We start from the raw sequence: 19,312 nt of genomic DNA, 5'->3' as shown, positions 1-19,312 counted from the left end.
CAGTGACTGTGATTGTGGCCATCATATCATAATTATAGTGGTAAACTGTTACTAAAGGTTTGTATCATTTAAAAAAAAAAAACATACGACAATATAATGGCGTATTATGGCATCAGAGGGAAATGCGTACTCAAAAGTCCTCATTTATCGACCCAAATGTCTTCATTTCCAGAGAAAGAGAGTTGGCAGCGCTATACATGCATGGTAAGAATCCAGCCATAACAAAACTAATTATATCTTTTTTGTGCTTTTCTCTTAAATTGACCCAATATGTCATTAGCTATTGTGAACTCCGTAGGTTTAATGGTATCCGTCCGAGTTCAACAAAAAAAAATCGCTGCAACTGGGGAGGAAGCAACACTAGTTCAGTGCGCGCGCTGCCTTTATAGCCGACGTCTCCAGGTGGCCCCGCCCCTTCAGGCAGACCTCAGACAACCGAGACACGTGTTGTTCTCTGGTGCGGACAAGGACGTTACACTATTTTACAAAAAAAAAAGTGGTGGTGTTTCATTCTCATGTATTACTTTTTGCTTCAATCAAATGCAATATAATCAGAACCCCATTTAAAGGACGGTTCGCTAATGGCTCATCTTGTTGAAGAATGCAAAGCAGCTGTCACGTGGACGAAAGGGGCGGGCTCCCGAAGGACGTCTCACGGGACACAGGCGAGGCGGGGGCTGTCGTTATTTACTTTTGCGAGAAACGAAAGCGAAAGAGCTAACAAATGAAGAAAGGCAGATGGCTGGAGTCCGGTGAAGTCCGTCACCAGTGCCCATCCTGCGCAAGAGGAGCCGCTGCTACGTAGGAATGCGACGCGCCTCAGAGCAGGTAATTTTAAGTGACTGGCGGTACTGGAAACGTTTAGACAGCTTTAAAAACTGGTGGACTAGGACAAGGTGAAAGTCGTCCGGTCTGTCTTGTCATCTGACTCTGTGCCTCTGCAGCCTGTTTCGTCTTGACTTTTATTGTGTAGACACGATTTAATTTTGCAAACTCCAACATCTGTTATACAACATTGAGTGCAGTGTACACTAATGAGTTTCAGGTAGGTTCGAGCACAGATTAGTAGCTGTGGGGTACCAATAAAAACAGGACCAGAAGGTCGTACATTACAAGTACACGATCGCGGTGTGTGTTGGGGGTTTCTGGAGCCAATCACGCGCGCACACACACACACACAGTCGGCCAAATCAGAGTCAAAATAAAACTGCACGTCTTTGGAGTTTTGGAAAGGAAAGCCACTCGGGGAGAATGTGCAGACTCTCCACACCAAAGAGCATCCAGACATGGGTTTCGCACCCAGAACACCGTACCCGCGATCGGTGCCTACTGCACCACCATGCAGCCGTTGCAATAATAATAATAAGAAGAAGAAGAATTAGTCAGAACCGCTTTATAAATTCTGTTTAGACTACGCTTGACACAGGTTAGGCTTGAACAAACAATACCATCCATTTGCAGAGCCGCAGGACTAGACCAATAGTTTTTGGACAGACGTTTTGACAATTGTGCACTCCCTAGCGTTATTATTTTGACAAACAATTTAGTCCACTATAGTTTGAATATTTTTTCTTTTTCATTTCAAGCTATATTATTCTCGATAACATATAGAGTCGTAATAAATGTGAAAGTTCTTAAAAGAGGGAAGAAAAAAACAAGAAATCGAACCAAACAATGGGTATCATATTGAGATGACATCTCGGCTGGCAGGAGTACTGGCATGTGTCGCCAAGCTGCTGCAGATGATTCAGAATGTTTTGTGTTCAACCAGCCAAGGTGGGCACATGTCACTCCTCAGATCATTGGCTCTCTGTAGCAGCACATATTATGATAATCTCCTTAATGCTTGCCTGCAGAACAGTGAACGAGTCATCCCCTATATATATATATATATATATATATATATATATATATATATATATATATGAAGACACTGGTGACGTGCTATGCTCGTTCTTGACCACTCCGGTCTGCTGATGAACGATGTCTGGTGATGATGATGCCACCTCTGCGTCTAGACTCTTCATGTGCATCTCCTACTTGGTGGAATGAGCTGCCCCCCTTTATTCAAACTTCAGAGTCCATCGGTATGTTTAAGAAGTGTTTGAAGACTCTTGTTTGGTGAATTTCTGTCTAATTGATAGGTTTTGTACCCTAGGAATTGTAACTCCCTTATATTTTGCTCTGAACTCTTCACTTGTGATGATCAATTTTGGATCCTTGTTCAGTAACACTTGCTTTCATGCAGTCCTGCAGACTGGTGTTTTACTCGATTATATTAACGTAAACAAAAACATGTAAATGACAGTTGTATAGAAGACATATTAAGATAATTATCTTCTTGCTTCTCAAAGAAAAACTACAAAAGATTTTTGCACATTTCTGCATTTGTGAGAGTTTGAATTCAATACTATCTTTGAATAAGGGCTGCCACAAATGATTTAGTACACAGTTAATCTATCAACTATTTTCTCAATTAATCTATTAATTCTATTACTAATCATTTTTAATTCAAGTGTTTAAAAATAAAATAACCCCAAGAGGGCAGCACGGTGGCGCAGTGGGTAGCGCTGCTGTCTCACAGTTGGGAGACCCAGGTTTGCTTCCAGGGTCCTCCCTGCGTGGAGTTTGCATGTTCTCCCCGTGTCTGTGTGGGTTTCCACCGGGTACTCCAGTTTCCTCCCACGGTCCAAAGACATGCAGGTTAGGTAGATTGCCAATTCTAAAGTGGCCCTAGTGTGTGTTGGTGTGTGTCCTGCGGTGGGTTGGCACCCTGCCCAGGATTGCTTCCTGCCTTGTGCCCTGTGTTGGCTGGGATTGGCTCCAGCAGACCCCCATGACCCTGTGTCGAATTCAGCGGGTTGGAAAATGGATGGATGAATAACCCCAAGAAGTGGACAAACAAGACAACCCTGTCAACAATTAAAATCCTTAAGTAAAAAAAAAAAACAAAAAAACCCTGAAAATAAAAATATGTATATTTTTTATTAGTAATGGACTTAATAATAAAACTTGATGGCAGCAGTACAACTTCAAAGAAGACCAAGTAATTAGGCTTTTGGGTAGTTTTAGACCTTAATGTAGGGGTACTCAAACGGCAGACCATGGTCCACAATCCGGACCGCCAAGACTATTTTGGGGGACCGCGACTGTCTTCTGTGTAAGTCAAAAAAGCACCAAAATTATTTTTGTTTTATTATTTACTATGTAGCAGGGTTGCCAACTGGCATTTTTTATGCCAAATAACTGAAATCTGGCATTTTTGAAAGCTGTTTGGCATATAAAATTTGCGTTTGGTCTACTGGCATTTTTTTGGTTTTTTTTACAAGCCGTTTGGTCTATAAATTTTTCAGTTGGTCTGTTCACTTTTTGTCTGAGCTGCTACTAGAAAGCTAATGAAACATGTATCAGTAGATTCGGCCTTTGCGCGTTTTTGGTATTAATCGGTGATTAGGCGGACCTGTTTTCTGTTTATTTGAATTATTTCTGGTTGCTGTAGTATACGCAGTGTTGTGTCGTCCGCTCCATTGATTTTCATTTCTGGTGTACGATGTACAACTGTATGACTTGTATTATTTCCACGAATTTTGAATTTTAATCAGTAATAATCGTAATTATGGCAACAAGTTCCAAGTGCAGAAAGATAGATCAAGAAAATCGATCGTTTCAGAAGTCGTGGACTGAAGACTTTTTCTTTATTTTGCCAGACCGGCCTAACGCACGGCCCATGTGCATTATTTGCCAGAAAACGGTAAGCACGATTAAAAGCGGCAATGTAAAACGACATTTTGAGACGAAACATGCCAAGTACTACAATGCGAATTATCCACCAAAGTCGGGGCTCCTTTCGCATAAGATCAATGCCCTTAAGTCGTCGTTGGTAGCGAGTTCATCGCTGATGGCGAAAGAGACCACCACACAATCAAATGTTACAGAAGCTTCGCTACGCATTGTTTGGGTTCTTGGCAGATATAAGAAAGCATTTACTGATGCAGAGGTTATTAAAGAATGCACGATGTCTGCTTCTTCAGTTCTGTTTAGCGACAAAAAGTGTGTTGAACAGATTCAGCAGATACCATTATCAGACAGCACTGCTAGTCATCGTGTGGATGACCTTTCTGACAATGTCGGTGGTCAGTTAATATCAGATCTTAAACAGGCTGAATTGTTTGCTCTCGCGTGCGATGAATCCACTGATAAAACTGACGTCTGAACTCTGTGTGTTCACAAGATTTTTTGATGGTCATAATTTTGTTGAAGAGTTTCTGACATTACTACCGCTAGCAAAACAGACCTTGGTGAGGACGTGTTTTCAGCATTATTGCAGTTTATGCACGCAGCTGGATTGAATGTAACAAAAATGGTTTCCCTTACAACAGACGGGCACCAGCAATGACTGGTAAAGATAGAGGACTTGTCACTCGTATGAAGGCACTTCAGCCCAACCTTGTTGCTTATCACTGCATCATTCATCAGTCTGTTCAAAACTTGTGACAAACTGGCGGAAGTAATGTCTACTCTTGTGAAATTACTGAATTTTTTACAATGTAATTCGTCTCTGCAGTATCGTCTTTTTTGTTCTTTTCTTGAAGAGATGTCTGCAGAATTTGGAGATTTGCTGCTTCACAATGACGTCAGCTGGTTAAGCAAGGGCCGTGTGTTGGAAAGGTTCTGGAATCTCCGCGAAGATGTATTTGACTTCCTGCAGTCCTTGAATACAAAGAAAGCTGCAGAATGTTTAACATTTATTCAAGACAGTGACAAGGTCGCACTGCTGGCATTTCTTGTTGATATTATGGGACATATAAATACACTGAATTTGTCACTTCAGGATGCAGACAAAACCGTTGTCGAATTGCAATAAAAATGTTGTGCCTTTGAAACAAAACTAAGCATTTTCATCAATGACTTGGAAGGTGGCAAGATGCTGCATTTCCCAAACCTGAAGAGCTGCATGACAGCTGATCAACAGGCATGTTTTCAGTTGATTTCCACATTTCTACATCATTAGAAGGTCGAGTTTGATGAACGTTTTAAGGATTTCAGAAAACTGAAGCCCGTGTTTTTGTTTGTTGCTGATCCTTTCATTGTCCATCCTGACGGTGAATGGACATCTGTGGCTGCCTCAATTTTTCCGAACTCAAACCCGTCACTGTTGCAAATGGAAGCAGCTGATTTGCAAGCGTCTCGCGTTTTGAAAGCAAAATTGAACGAAGTCGGCATAACAATTTTTTGGTCAAAGTTTGTTCCAGATTCTCGGTATCCTGCTGCAAAGAAACTGGCGATTTCTGTGCTCACTATGTTTGGTTCAACATATTCTTGTGAGTGTTCATTCTCCACTATGAACACTATCAAGACGAAACATCGAAGTGTAATTACCGACCAGAACCTCAGGAATGCAATGAGAATTGCACTGACTGGTTACTCACCAAACTATGCTGCCATTATGAAACCGAAACAACAGTTTCACACTTCACACTGAGTGACAATCATTTACGTACCAACTGTTGTAATTGGTGTGTTAATTGCAAGTAGTCATGTGACTTTTTTGAATTGTTTTCCATGTTTTGTGCATGTCTTGGTCTTCTGTAAAAATTTTATCATTTGCTGATCATCTATTACTAGCCTCCTACAGACCTACACCTACAGTCCTACACGGTAAACCTGGCTATAGCGGACCCCGATGGTTGGTGGCGAACTGAATGTGGACCGGCATTCAAAAACTACCCCTGCCTTAGTGTTACGATGAATCCCCTCTAATACTTATTTCACATTATCCTCTTTTAAAATCTACAGTATATTAAATTTATTTACAGACATAAATATAGATGCTATTCATATTTGGCATAAAACGGCTTAGTAATGATTATCAAGTATGAATGATACCAACTGAAATTGCATTGCAGGAAATGGGCAACTCGTATCCCTTGAGGAGAAGAGTGAGATAAAAACAATAATCTTTACTTTCCAGTGCAGAACATTAAATGATTATAAATTAAACTTTTCAGTAACAGTTAATTTTTGCACTGCCACGTTTAGGACATTTTCATGATTTGTTCTGAAGGGGCACTGACCATGCAATGAGCATTTTAAAAAAATTCCTCTTGTTTGTTATTACCATCATCCCATTTAATAATTATAAAAACAGTGACACGCAGGGCTGGCAATGTGTGTGCAAATCCATTTGTTCATTTTAAATTCTTGATGTTAGTCGGCAGTTTTTCACTTTTTCAGAAGCAGCCTACTAGATATTTTAATCAGTAGGTTACCACATAAATCCAAAATAACAGTCCTTCAAAAATCTTGTGCAGAAGATTCTGTACGACACACAAGTGAGTTCTCTCAAAACAGTCCTTATGAGAAAAAAAAAGGTGAAGTGAGGAATTGGGAGAAAATAGTTACACCAAAGAACGTTTCATCGGTGGCATTCAGTACAACTTGCACATGGCCCTCCCAGAACTCTGCTCCAGCAACATGAGGGCAGCTTGATGGTCATCGGCTTTTCATCTGAGAACATGGAAACTGACCAGAGCCATTTTACTTAATGGATGCATGGCGTTTTGAACATTAAAACCAGTATTTGGCTGAGCTGCACAGTCTGCTCACTTGGCAGTCTAAGCTGCAGTTGAAACTGTTTCTTTTCTGAAAAGCCAAATTCCTAGCAGCATCTCCCCTACAGGGGGACAGCTGCTTGTCTCTATGCTGGCAAACTCTCTTTCAGTTGGATCAACTGCCTTAACTGCACTGGGTAATAAAAATACATCTGAGTAAGTCAGCCTTTCACTTCATCTTTTGAATTCATCTTTATCTTCTCGGTGAGTAGACAGTTCATTATAAATATTATTCCTTTCCTTAATTATTTGTAATCCTAATTCACCGTAACTAAGTGAATTTATTCAAAATCGAAATTACATTTTCACATTTTGTATATGAGATCTTATTAGGGTTAGGGTTAGTACTGATGCTCTGTGTAAGAAAGGTTAGAGCCGACTACTTCCTTAGAAGGCAGGCGTCCTTCAACATCTGCAATAAGATGCTGCAGATGTTCTACCAGACGGTTGTGGCGAGTGCCCTCTTCTACATGGTGGTGTGCTGGGGAGGAAGCATAAAGATGAAGGACACCTCACACCTGGACAAACTTGTTAGGAAGGCAGGCTCTATTGTAGGAATTAAGTGTTGGACAGTTTGACATCTGTGGCAGAGAGACGGGCATTAAGCAAACTCCTGTCAATCATGAAGAATCCACTGCATCCACTTAACAGGATCATCTCCAGACAGAGGAGTAGCTTCAGTGACAGACTGAGGAGATCTTTCCTCCCCCACACTATGCGACTCTTCAATTCCACCCGGGGCGGAAAATGCTAACATTATTCAAAGTTATTGTCTGTTTTTACATTAAATTTATTCAAAATCGTAATTACATTTTCACATTTTGTATGTGAGATCTTATTAGGGTTAGGGGTAGTACTGATGATAGTACATTATTCAAAGTTATTGTCTGTTTTTATATGCATTTTTATTACTCTTTAATTTAATATTGTTTTTTTATCAGTATGCTGCTGGATTATGTGAATTTCCCCTTGGGATTAATAAAGTATCTATCTATCTATCTATCTATCTATCTATCTATCTATCTATCTATCTATTATATAGTGCCTTTTCTATCTATCTATCTATCTATCTATCTATTTTTTTTCACTAAATAAGCAGCAGACAGAAGAGTATTAAAGAGAAAGACCACGAGGCCATTCCCTCACATTGCACCTCTGTCTCCTATGAATCTGTTTCTTCTTTACCAAAACCCAAAGGTTTCTGTTTTCTTCGTTATTCTTGTCTAATCTATCTATCATATAGTGTCTTTCCCATCTATCTATCTATCTATCTATCTATCTATCTATCTATCTATCTATCTATCTATCTATCTATCTATCTATCTATCTATCTATCTATCTATTATATAGTTCATTTCACACTATCTATCTATCTATCTATCTATCTATCTATCTATCTATCTATCTATCTATCTATCTATCTATCTATGATTCTTCTGTCAGCAGCTTGGTTAAACAAGAAATTTCATACATCTAGGTACAGTTTGTCGTATTTCAGTGGGATTAATTACTGCTTTGTAATATTTTAATGGAAGCCTGATCATTTAGAAACTGATTTATTTACAACATAATGACTGGAGAAAACGCCTAAAAATACTCTATAAAGCTGACCTGTGTTTATATAGGATGTTATTGCTGCTCCATTTTGACAAACCCTGAATATTTTTCTTTTGCATCCACAGGATAACTGCTAAAGATTAACAAGTTGCTGACCCTGACATAAATATCTGGCACAGAGTAAAAATGCACCTCTTCCTTTAAATAAAGCTAGGAAGTGCATTTAACAGACAAGTCTCTTATTTTTAGTTTTCCTATGCACTTTGTTAAACATTATTTTACTTCACTGCAATCGCAAATTACAATGGTGACAAGAGCATTTAGCAGACAATTTATCTGCTCTGTCTGAAGAAATACTGCGGCTCTAACCTTTGTCCTGACGCTAGTCACTAGCATGAATTTTTGAAAGTAACCAGCTGAAGATGTTCATGCATTGAGATAGAGCTTTTTTGGAACACCATGTATCTTTACACAATAAAGAACCATTTGTCAGATTTTGGGGTGAATCTTGCCTGATATTTACAGCTGTTGCCATGAACAGCCTCCTCAAAGACAGTACAGAGAGTTGTGGCCTGCTGGCGTGCAATGTGGAGAAGAGTCGGAGATAACTATTCAATTTAAGAGAATACAATTTGACTAAACTTTTTTAGCTAATTAGTTGATTACATCAATTATTCATGGCAGCCCAACTTTAAATGTGTTTGAGTAATGTTTTAGTGACTAGTAAAAACACAATATGACATTAACAATAAATTATACTGTGGCATCTGCATAATATCCAAGGTAACCTCCAGTCTTTCAGTATTGTACCAAATAAATTCTGATCTGCCCTCTAAGAAGAGCCTTCAGAATGCTGAATTGTTTTCAGAAGAAGTAATTTCTGCTAGTTTAGTACATAAATAATGAAAATCAATATTTCAAAAAACAGTAGTACAAAAACGGTTAAATTATTTATATTTTCAAGAAATACCTACCATCAAAAGTGAAAAGAAAACAACAAATCAGTCAGTCAGTCATTGTCCAACCCGCTATATCCTAACACAGGGTCACAAATCAACATGTTCATAATTCTAATCGGCACAATAAAGTACAATAAAATATATCGAGTGACTAATGTTTCACCTGTAAACTTCTGCCCAGAATCTGCCCGTGTACAACTCATAGTTTAGACCTGCGGTGAGGTGTGGTGCTGTGGCTCTCCAAAGAGGTGCTCAAATCAAACCATTTTTACTCCTAAAAAAACATACAAGTGATGAGTGGAGAAACTGGAAAGCAGTCAAGCTGGTGTGCAGTGTTTGAATAAGTGGAGAAGCCTGAAGCATATTGCAAACCACAAATAATGTGTAGGCAGCTCAGAGCCTGTGACGGAGTAAGGATGTGTGAGTGCTGTGTGTCTTCCAAATACAGTACAACTTTTGTTCTCAAAGTGAGAGAAGAACTAGATGTTAATCATCTAGTTATTTTGGTGACTGTTTGTAATTGCCGGCAGATTCTCTTATGGAGGCAACTAAAAATATGGCACTCCAGTGCCATTTTAAAATATCAGGATAATCAAAGATGTGGGGCCTTTATATTGTCAGCATCATTTACAATCTGAGTCTTAAGTATTTTTGTAATGTTTATAAACTTTTCTGATTTCCTTACCTGAACATGCAGAATGATGAAAAACAGTATGAGTCAGTTGCAGTGTACTATGAGCTTGGGATAATTCAGTGCTGATCTGATCTTGGTATGTATTTACGGTAACAATACTAACTTTAGGGCTTAGTGCCATTGCAGTGTGCTCGAGAGCTGTGGACCCCGCTACAGCAGGTCAAGGCTAAGCCTGAATGCATGTGGTGTTATGGGTCCACAGCTCGTTGAGCAAAGGCCATTCATTTTAAATAAGTAATCGATGCGCTCGCGGCTTAGCGAGGGGACGTTGGGCCATAGTGGGCCGCGGGACGATCCGTAGGGTGTGGGCGTTTCTCACCTAGTGCACAGGTGAGGAACTGCCCACATTCATGATTGTCCCGTGGCTAATGCTGCAGCTGCTGTGGCCCTCGTCATTTAAAAAGAAGCGCGAGTCGGTTGTGAGGGTGTGAAAAAAAAGGAGATGAGGAAAGAGGACGGAGGTTACAGGGAGCGAGGAAGCAGGCGGTGCGTGAGTGTGGTGAGCGCGCTCGGCGCTCGTGGGCAGCTGCGAGGAAGCTGGGTTTTAGGCCGACACCCAGGCGTTTGAGTTGAGGTTGTTCCCGCTGAGTGACCAGGTAGCGGGAGTGCCTAGAGGAAAGCGACGAGCCGCAGAAGGCCGTGGAAAGGCAGCGGAAGTCGGGAGGCTTGGTGGTGGAGTCCCCAATGTGTGCGTCCTGGCTATTGGGGTAATCAAGTCTCGGGGACTGGGATGAGTGCCATACCGGAGCCAGGGATCGGGAGGTCTCCAGTCTCGCGTGTGTTGTAGGAGGGCAGCTGCAGAGAGCGTCTTGCCTGCTGCTAAGCCCAAACGGGATAAGCAGGTGAGACGCTAACAGAAACGCTAATAAACGATGCACCGGATTTGTTGTTGTTTTTAAAGACCGCTTCCTAAAGAAGATTTTAACCTCTGGTTTTAAAGGATTGTGTTTTTTTTTCTAGTGTTTTAACCTCCACGTGTTCTTTTTATGGATTTATTTACTGAACTTTTGAATGGACTGCACTTTACATGGAACACTGTTTTTGTTTTGATTGTTTTTTTTAATAAAAGCACTTTTGCACTTTTTACCTTCCCCTTGCTGGAATTATTTGCCTCCACTGACTAGCTCACTCGGTTTCATTATCGACGGTGTTGGGTTCAAGGGTTCCCAAACATCAAAGGGAGCGTGGAGCCAGAACCCACATCGTCACAGTGCAGGTGCTTTTTGGAGTCAGAGAAGGGGACCAAAGACCTCCTAGTTAGCAGGTTTAATGAACTTGGTATGATGGGTATTGTTAGAAAATGAATTCTGCAAGCATCAGACAGACTGTCCCTCATAATATCAAAGTTTATGAATAAAAACTAAACCAATTAAAAGGTTTTTGGTTCGTGGATTAGTTAGGGAAAGGTTATCATTTTTAAGGTATCAGTTCTCTGCATTGATAACTTTGACTTTGTTCCTGGTTTAGTGTTTTAGGTGTTGTTGTTCATTTTTGATTTGACTTCCTGCATACTGACCTTAGCTTGTTCCCAGACTCCAACACCACCTGCTTCACCACCATGTTGCCCACTCCATGTCTGACTTAATTAAAAATGGTATTTGCTGAGCTGTCCCAACCTTTTCATTCAGAGCTTGTGACATAAGTTTACATCATTGTGACACTGTGGTTTATAAAAGGTGCCATATACTGTACAGAGTGGCAGTTTTCATGTAACATTTGGGTTTGCACAATTTATTGCAGACATGAGTTCTATCAAGAATCAGAAAAATGACAGCTCGCAGATGAAGCAAATTCTTAGTCCTGATGCAGGGAGTCCTGAAGCTGGCAGCAGTGCCCCAGTACACAACAGCAGTCCCTCCTCTCCCAGTGGTGAATCAAAAGGTGCGGATAATGAGAGAAGCAGACCTCTGTGCCAACCACCTACAAGGTCAATCAGCAGAGAGCCCGAGCAATCCCCATCTGTGTTCGGTGGAAAAAACATTGCTGTTGGAATGGAGAAGTTCCGAAGAGCTCCAGAGTGCTCCATGGAGTTGGACAGTCTGGAATTTGGACCCAAGCATACAGTGTTAATTGATGTAAGAGCCGTGCTTTGTCTTCTCTCCCATGGTATCTCAGTCTATCAACCATTTTAATGTGCTATTTGTTTTATCTCATCAGATTAAGGCCTTCAAAACATGCCAGACGTTAGAGCCTGTTTCTGGTCAAGATATGTGGAACACAGATTATGTGAAAATGCCCTACTCAGAAAAAAATATTGTGATAGAAAGTGGATTGGTAAGTGAACCTGGGAGTAGGATTTTAGACTTGAGTGGATAGCACTTTATACCCAGGAGAGAAGCTGAACTAGGCCAGTTGGCCACCTTCCACATCCACATAAGTCGGTGAGCCTTCTAGCCTTGTCATCATCGGCCTGTTGTCCAAACTGAGCTGGATCTTGAAACATAAAACCAAACTTCTTTGGCATGCATAGTTTTATCTGTAGCAGCTTCTAGTGAAATTGATCTTCCGCCACTGAGATGCGGACAAACAGGCACAGGTCACATGTCTGATATGATGGACACTCAAGATGAGCAATGCAGTGTCATGATTCTGTCTTGTTTTAGTTGAATGTTTCCTTGAAAGAATCCATTTCTTTCTGATATTTGAAAATTTTCCCCTGGAACTCTGAAATATGTGGATTTTCTTTCACTAAAAAAAAAAAAAAAATCATGATGAGGCACAAAGTAGAAACTGAAGCCAGACTGGGTGCTGGCCCATTAAGGGGGCACACTCTCACTCTTGTGTTCATTCTGCACTAGGTATTGGGCAGTCAGAAGACTTTGGTCACCAGTCAGTGACCTCAAATCCATAACATAAAATATGGTGCCAGCCTGTGTGGGGGCTCTGTATTTAAAAAAAAAAAAAATGCATGGCATTTACTTTATAGAATGCCCAACTCGAATACAAAGAGTAACCTTTTGAGATCAGAACATCACCACCTTTCTGGAGGTGATGTCTGGGTATCCCCACATTGTGCAGAGTATTGTGACCAAGAGGGGATGCTCTTGCAGTATTTCCAAGTGCACAGGCCAGTGTATAATTTGATTATTAAATAATAATACAGTTTATTGTCATGTGGATGTTGTACAATTAAATTCTTACATGCATGCCTCCTCAGAACAGTTGACAATAATACGACTAAACACATAAATAAAAATTATACATAGTATGCACCATATACACTAATAAGCCAAAATATGGTGGCCACGTATCTAATATTCTGTTGCTCCTCTGTGTGCCACTAAAACCGCTCCACTCTGATGAGGCATGGACGCTTCAAGACATCTGACAGTGTCCTGTGGTATCTGGATTCTCTAACTCTTGTAAGGTGGAGGTGCCACAGATTGGCCTTATTGTTCATGTTTGATTTGATTAGGATCTGGGAAATTTGTAGGCCGGTACAACCCCTTGAACTCTTTATCATGTTGCTCAAGCCATTCTTAAACAATTTGTGCAGTGTGGTATTATCATTATCCATTGGGAAAACTTCTACCATTAAATACCTGATCTTACAGCGTTGTTTAAGTAGGTGGTATGTGTCAAGTAATGCTGGTATGAATGCCCAGACCCAGGGTTTCCAGCAGATCATTGCCCAAAGCATCTCACTCGCTCCACTGTGTTGTCGTCTTCCCATAGGTAAATGACTTGAATTTTGATGGAGATTCGGGTGATCTTCCATTGATCCAAGGTCCAGTTCTGACCATAACTTGCCCATTGTAGATACTTTCGATGGTGGTCAAGGGTTAGAATAAGCCTGCACTTACAAAATCCCATAAGCAGTAGGATACAATACACTGCGTGTCGTGGTACATTACTCCCGTAACCATTTTTATATTATTTGTGATTTGTGTGTTGGCATATACAAGACAGGATAACCTTTGCTGACATCTAAAATTAAAGAGTCTTCGCCACCCAACAACCTGTTGGCAGATTGTGGATTTTCTCTTCTCGGACCACTGCTGGTAGATATTCACTACATCTGACCATGAGCACCCCACAAGGCTTGCCATTTTGTAAACGCTCTGACCCAGTTGTCTGGCAAGAACAATTTGGCCCTGTCACTGAGGTCTTTTATATCTGCCCATATTTTTTGCATTTAACATGTTGCCCACAAGTACCTAATGTCAGATTATTGACAATATATCCCTGACCATTACATGCTCCATTGTTACTAGATAACTGATGTCATTCATTTCACGTAGGAGTGGCCTTAATGTTTTAGCTCCTCAGTTTGTTTGTGTACATATCTGTCTGCATACACATATACACAATATTTTAATTCTTATGATTGACTGTTCAGCAACTTTACAACTTGCAGTTAGAAACTGTCCCTGAATCTACTGGTGGGAGTACCGGTGGTCCTGTACAGTTTGCTTGATGGAAAGAGTAAGAAAAAAGCAGCTGTGCAATCAGAGGTAAAGAGTGCAGAAGGAGTCAAGTACAAAAGAGTCAAAAAGGGAACAAATCAAAGCACAATCACTGGAGGGTTCTTTGTATCTGCCTATACTTGCTGGTTCCCCTTACTGTTAATGTCGTGGCTTTGTTTGTTTGCTCACCCTTCAGTTTTGAGCCCCAAGTATCAAGCAACCCTTTATCTTCCATGTCTCCCTTTTACTCTGGCCTCTGTTCCTTCGGTCGTTAGAGCTTCTCTCAGCCACCATCCAAGCTCAAAGAGGATCTGGCAAGCAGCAGCCATTAATTCCTGTTCAGCATGGGTTTAGGTAGTGCTGCACCTTGACCCTCCTACGTCCAACAATCCACAGGACAGATAAGTCCTGTCAACATTGCTGAGGAAAAATAGAGAGCCACGGTGTTAGCAGGCAACATAAGAGTGCAGGGGTACAGTAAGCATAGGAAGGGCAGCAGGGTGGGTAGCAGAATATGAGGGATAGAAAAACAGCCTGTGGTATGGAATACTACTCCATTATGTTCTGAGGTTTCTCAGGATAGAGCAACAGAAGCTTCAGTATAAGGTGCCAGGGAGAGGTGACGTGTTGCGTGTTGATTAGCACATACAAGTACGAATTTCACTGATCTCTGTACATGTGACAGTAATGGTGCAATAAACTAAAAGAAGAGGCAGAGGTAGTCATTTATACATAACTATCAGTTCTGATCTTGTAGGGCACCAGAGATTAGTTCTACAAAGGGTCCAGGACTCTGGGACGAAAACCCAAAGAATATCGTACAAAGACACAGGGAGAACATGCAGAATCCTTACAGAGAGTACCTAACCATGGCACCTAGGATAGTAATCACTGTAATGCCATAATAAAACTTAAATCTTAAGTTTAAATAACAAAACATTTCTTGGTTTTTCAGGTTTTATAGCCTAATGGTGAAGGAAGGAAGAAAGGAAAACCAAATAAAAGTGTGGTATCAAACAGACAGAAAATAAATCGTATGGGGATCAGGTGTCCCTCCTGAAAACTCTAAGCCTGCTGATGCCAAGCCCCTGAGTGAACAGTCCAGAGTGTCCAGTGTAACAGGCTGGATAAAAACAAAGACCTTTCTACTATACTATATTATTAGGTTTAGTTCTAATACTTGTATATACACTCAAGCCCCAGACACTAATTCCTATGCACTTTTTAGTGATGTTTCATATAACAAATGGTGCATATACATCCAAACTTAATTTACTTTCGAGTAAACATTCCCAATTGTTGTTATTTCCATTAACAGGTGATCGTGCCAGCATGGGATGAGTCAGCATGATCTTCCAGAAAGGAAAATTTTATAGCTCATCTGTTTTTTGCATCCAGGGAACAAATTTTCTTCCCTTTGATCTCCAGTACCTTCAAATACAGTAATCCCTTGCTATATCGCGCTTCGACTTTCGCGGATTCACTCTATCGCGGATTTTAAATGTAAGCACATCTAAATATATATCACGGATTTTTTGCTGGTTCGCTGATTTCTGCGGACAATGGGTCTTTTTACCTCTGGTACATGCTTCCTCAGTTTGTTTGCCCAGTTGATTTCATACAAGGGACGCTATTGGCGGATGGCTTAGAAGCTACCCAATCAGAGCATGTATTACATATTAACTAAAACTCCTCAATGCTATAAGATATGCTTCCCGTGCGGCGCTCGATTGTTTGCTTGTCTCTGCCTCTATCTCACCCTCTGTGACATTCTCTGCGCCTGACGGAGGGGCTGTAAGCAGAGGTGCTGTTTGCACAGAAGCTGTTTGCCTAGTGGATACAGACGCACCTCTAAGAAATGCCGCTTTATCGCGGTGCTTACAGAAGCACACTTATTGATTTTTTGATGGTTTGCTTTAATCTCGCACTCTCTCTCTCTCTCTCTGACGTTCTCTGCGCCTGACGGAGGAGATGTGAGCAGAGGGGCTGTTTGCTTAGAAGATACTGACGCTCCTCTAAAAAATGCAGCGGCAAACTTAAAAGCACACTTATTGATTTTTTGATTGTTTGCATTTCTTTGCGAGCGCTCACTCTCTCTGAAATTCTCTGCTCCTGAAGAGAAGATCTATTTGCATTCTTTTAATTGTGAGAAAGAACTGTCATCTCTGTCTTGTCATGGAGCACAGTTTAAACTTTTGACTAAAGGGTGTTATTTCATTTCTAGAGGGATCTAATAATGTTAACAGTGTGGGAGAGTTTATAAGGGCTTAAAATATATAAAAATAACTACACAAACATATGGTTTCTACTTCGCGGATTTTCATCTATCGCTGGGGGGTCTGGAACGAAACCCCCGCGATCGAGGAGGGATTACTGTAATCCACAAATTGGCTACTGTGGAGTTATATACCAGTTCCTGATGTAAATACCAGTTTATTGGGGTCTGCTGTGTTTATTTATTCTGGCATCTGATCTTTCTAAAACTTTTGTTTCTCTTCTTTTTTTTTTTCTGTGGTATCTACATTTTTACTTTTAAAACTGGCACAAAGCCATGTGATTTTCTGCCAATAATACAGTGGCATCTAAAGACAAATTACTAAGGGTCTTGTTTTCTTAACAAATCTGCCTAAACATTGTGTACATTCGATTACCATTTTTATTATTATTATGTTTAGTTGACTACACCAGCCATTTGAACAGCTGCTGCTGTAGATTCTGATTGTGTCTTGTGAAGAACTACCCTTTTTAGTCAATTCAAAGGTTTTTCAGCCATGTGGGAGGGCACTTGTTTAAAACTGGAATTGGAAGGTTAACAGTAAGTAGTCAGTCATTTATCAGATCAAGTTTTGATGGAGCAGATTTGAACGGCAAGTCCTCAGATCTTTTATTGAAGAGGTGGGTTAGCACTTGTTGGGCTTGTCACTGCAAGTCCCACATTTGAACTGGTAGAACTCCAATTTCATTTGGGTCCACTCAGGTCACCCCAGCTCACCACTCATCACTAACTTTATAGAGCTAGAGAGTCTGCTCAAGTCTGAAGGGGTCAGGTAGGGCTGACCCGATCGATGATAAGGCTCTAAAGTTTGGTTTTTTTTTAGTTTTCAGAGTATAAAAAGTCAAGATGGGAGAAGATTAAGAAAAGCCTTTCAAAACTAAACCGCATCGCCACATCAAGGGCAATTGAGGTGACATCTTTGCTTACAATATCCAGCCATGATGGGAGTACAGTGGGATGTTCAAGTGCTGCTGGTCATGAGCATGTCAATGCTGCTTGGTACGTATTATATACTTAATCTTTTACATTCTTCCACCAGGAGGTAATCAAGTCATACAACATGAAGTATAAGGACGAATGGCACTTTGATGCTTTGCACATGTTCTTTTCCAAGGTAACTGTTTATTAGTGAATATATCAGCTTCAGCATGCTTGAAATCAAGGACCTCTGAGTGCTATTTTTATTTCTCATGTTGCAGATGGACGATGGAGAAAAAAAAGAGCACTTCAGGGTCATTGAAGGGATGGCAAATTTGGCTATGCGCCTTCCAGAGATCTGCCCAAAGGTAAAAGGGGATAATCCTGTGTTGTGGAAATTGGAAAACTTGCCATGTTGTATTTAAATGGCAGTGCTCATACAAAGGAAAACAGCAAAGCATGATGTAACAGTCCTGCAGCCAAAACACTGAATAGTTCCTTGGACTGAAAGGTCAATAAGATAGTGCCCTGCTAAACTGGGTATATTCCATATTCAGCTTGATAGCATATTCTTGTATGACTTTTCTAAATGAGTAAACTCTGTCACAGTGGCTTTACAGGACTGATTAACCACCCAAAACCCTCATGCATGTTGAATCTGTGATGGAAGGCTCAGTATGGACTGCATTGTAAGGGGCTCTAGCAGTGCAGGATAGGATTCGGAGTATAAGAGGCCCTAGTGATTAGAGCTTGGGTAGAGACACAAGGCCACCTGTAAAAAGCGATATGTACAAAGGTAATAGAGGGGTTAACTACTCCAGGAACATAGGCAGAGAGCAGAGATGGAGAATGCAGGTATAGACGAGGGTTCCCAGGATTCAGTTCTTCTAAGAAGAAACTACCAAAACATTAAATGCATTAGACTTGCATTTAAACAGCAAACAATGGAGAACACAGAAATAATATGTACTTCATTAGAAGATAGCCAAATCTACTTGTATCCTTCTAGCGTTTGTTGCGAGTGGCAGTTTATTGTGTCCTTTGACAATTCGGAGCTGAGGGGTCTGACTCATGAAAGTGTGTCCACTCTTATTAACGACAATGGAAGGTAAGCACCATATGTCTGACTTTATTTTAAAATTACCATTTGCAGAGTCTTTTCAAGGATGGCATTGTTGTTTTCGAATGCCTCACTCCACCACACAAATTCCTACTAAGTGAGACTGGAGTGTGTCCCACTCATCCATGTGCTGTATTGACTCATGCCCCCTATAATAAGAGCTTTATATATCTGCTAGTTTAATGGCTGGTTTCTGAGTGCATGAAGGTTTGACTGGGTGAACTTCAAGATCTTGGGGGTATTGGACCAGAATTTTTTTTATAGCCAGATGCCCTTTCTGATGCCAGCCTCCTTTAGTTTCCTTTTATGACACTCAAGGTCACTTGGAGACATTTTAAAAGCAGTGATTTGGATTTATCTGGTGACTAACTTGTTTGTATTTATCTGTCTTGTTTTAAGATGCATCCCCACAAACAATTAAATTGGGCCATGGCCAATATTGCTATAGCTTTCTCTTCTTCCTTTTTGCAGCCAATCCCCCTGCTCAAGACAGGAGAGGACCGTATCATCACCCTCTCACATGAACAGATTGCATGCCTTTTAGCCAATGCCTTTTTCTGCACTTTTCCCCATCGCAACTCAAAGCAGTCAGAGTTCAAGAACTACCCAGATATCAACTTTAACAGGTGGGTGCAATGTGGAAGCTGCTGTCCTTGAAAAATCTGTGCAATTCATGGGTTTGGCCTTTTCTGACAACCCCAAAAGTTGGCTCTTGTGACTTTTAGTTTGTTTGAAAAGGAGTCCTCTCAAATATAACCCTAGCTGGCAGTGA

The 19,312-nt window shown here is 40.7% G+C and overlaps 1 protein-coding gene across 1 annotated transcript in view; it reads left to right on the top strand.

Moving 5' to 3' along the window:
* Positions 1 to 698: 698 nt before the first annotated feature.
* pargl (poly (ADP-ribose) glycohydrolase, like) overlaps positions 699 to 19,312 on the top strand; it is a 35,788-nt gene continuing 17,174 nt past the window's right edge. Inside the window, exons 1-7 of the mRNA XM_039768351.1 lie at positions 699 to 828; positions 11,562 to 11,896; positions 11,979 to 12,095; positions 17,326 to 17,412; positions 17,542 to 17,616; positions 17,702 to 17,788; positions 19,012 to 19,166. Of these exons, the coding sequence (XP_039624285.1) occupies positions 11,564 to 11,896; positions 11,979 to 12,095; positions 17,326 to 17,412; positions 17,542 to 17,616; positions 17,702 to 17,788; positions 19,012 to 19,166 (854 nt within the window). The 5' untranslated portion in view covers positions 699 to 828; positions 11,562 to 11,563. The remainder of the gene's footprint in view (positions 829 to 11,561; positions 11,897 to 11,978; positions 12,096 to 17,325; positions 17,413 to 17,541; positions 17,617 to 17,701; positions 17,789 to 19,011; positions 19,167 to 19,312) is intronic.

The sequence above is a fragment of the Polypterus senegalus genome, chromosome 11 (assembly GCF_016835505.1).
Source record: "Polypterus senegalus isolate Bchr_013 chromosome 11, ASM1683550v1, whole genome shotgun sequence".
Lineage (NCBI taxonomy): Eukaryota > Metazoa > Chordata > Cladistia > Polypteriformes > Polypteridae > Polypterus > Polypterus senegalus.
This window is presented reverse-complemented; position numbering and strand designations above follow the sequence as displayed.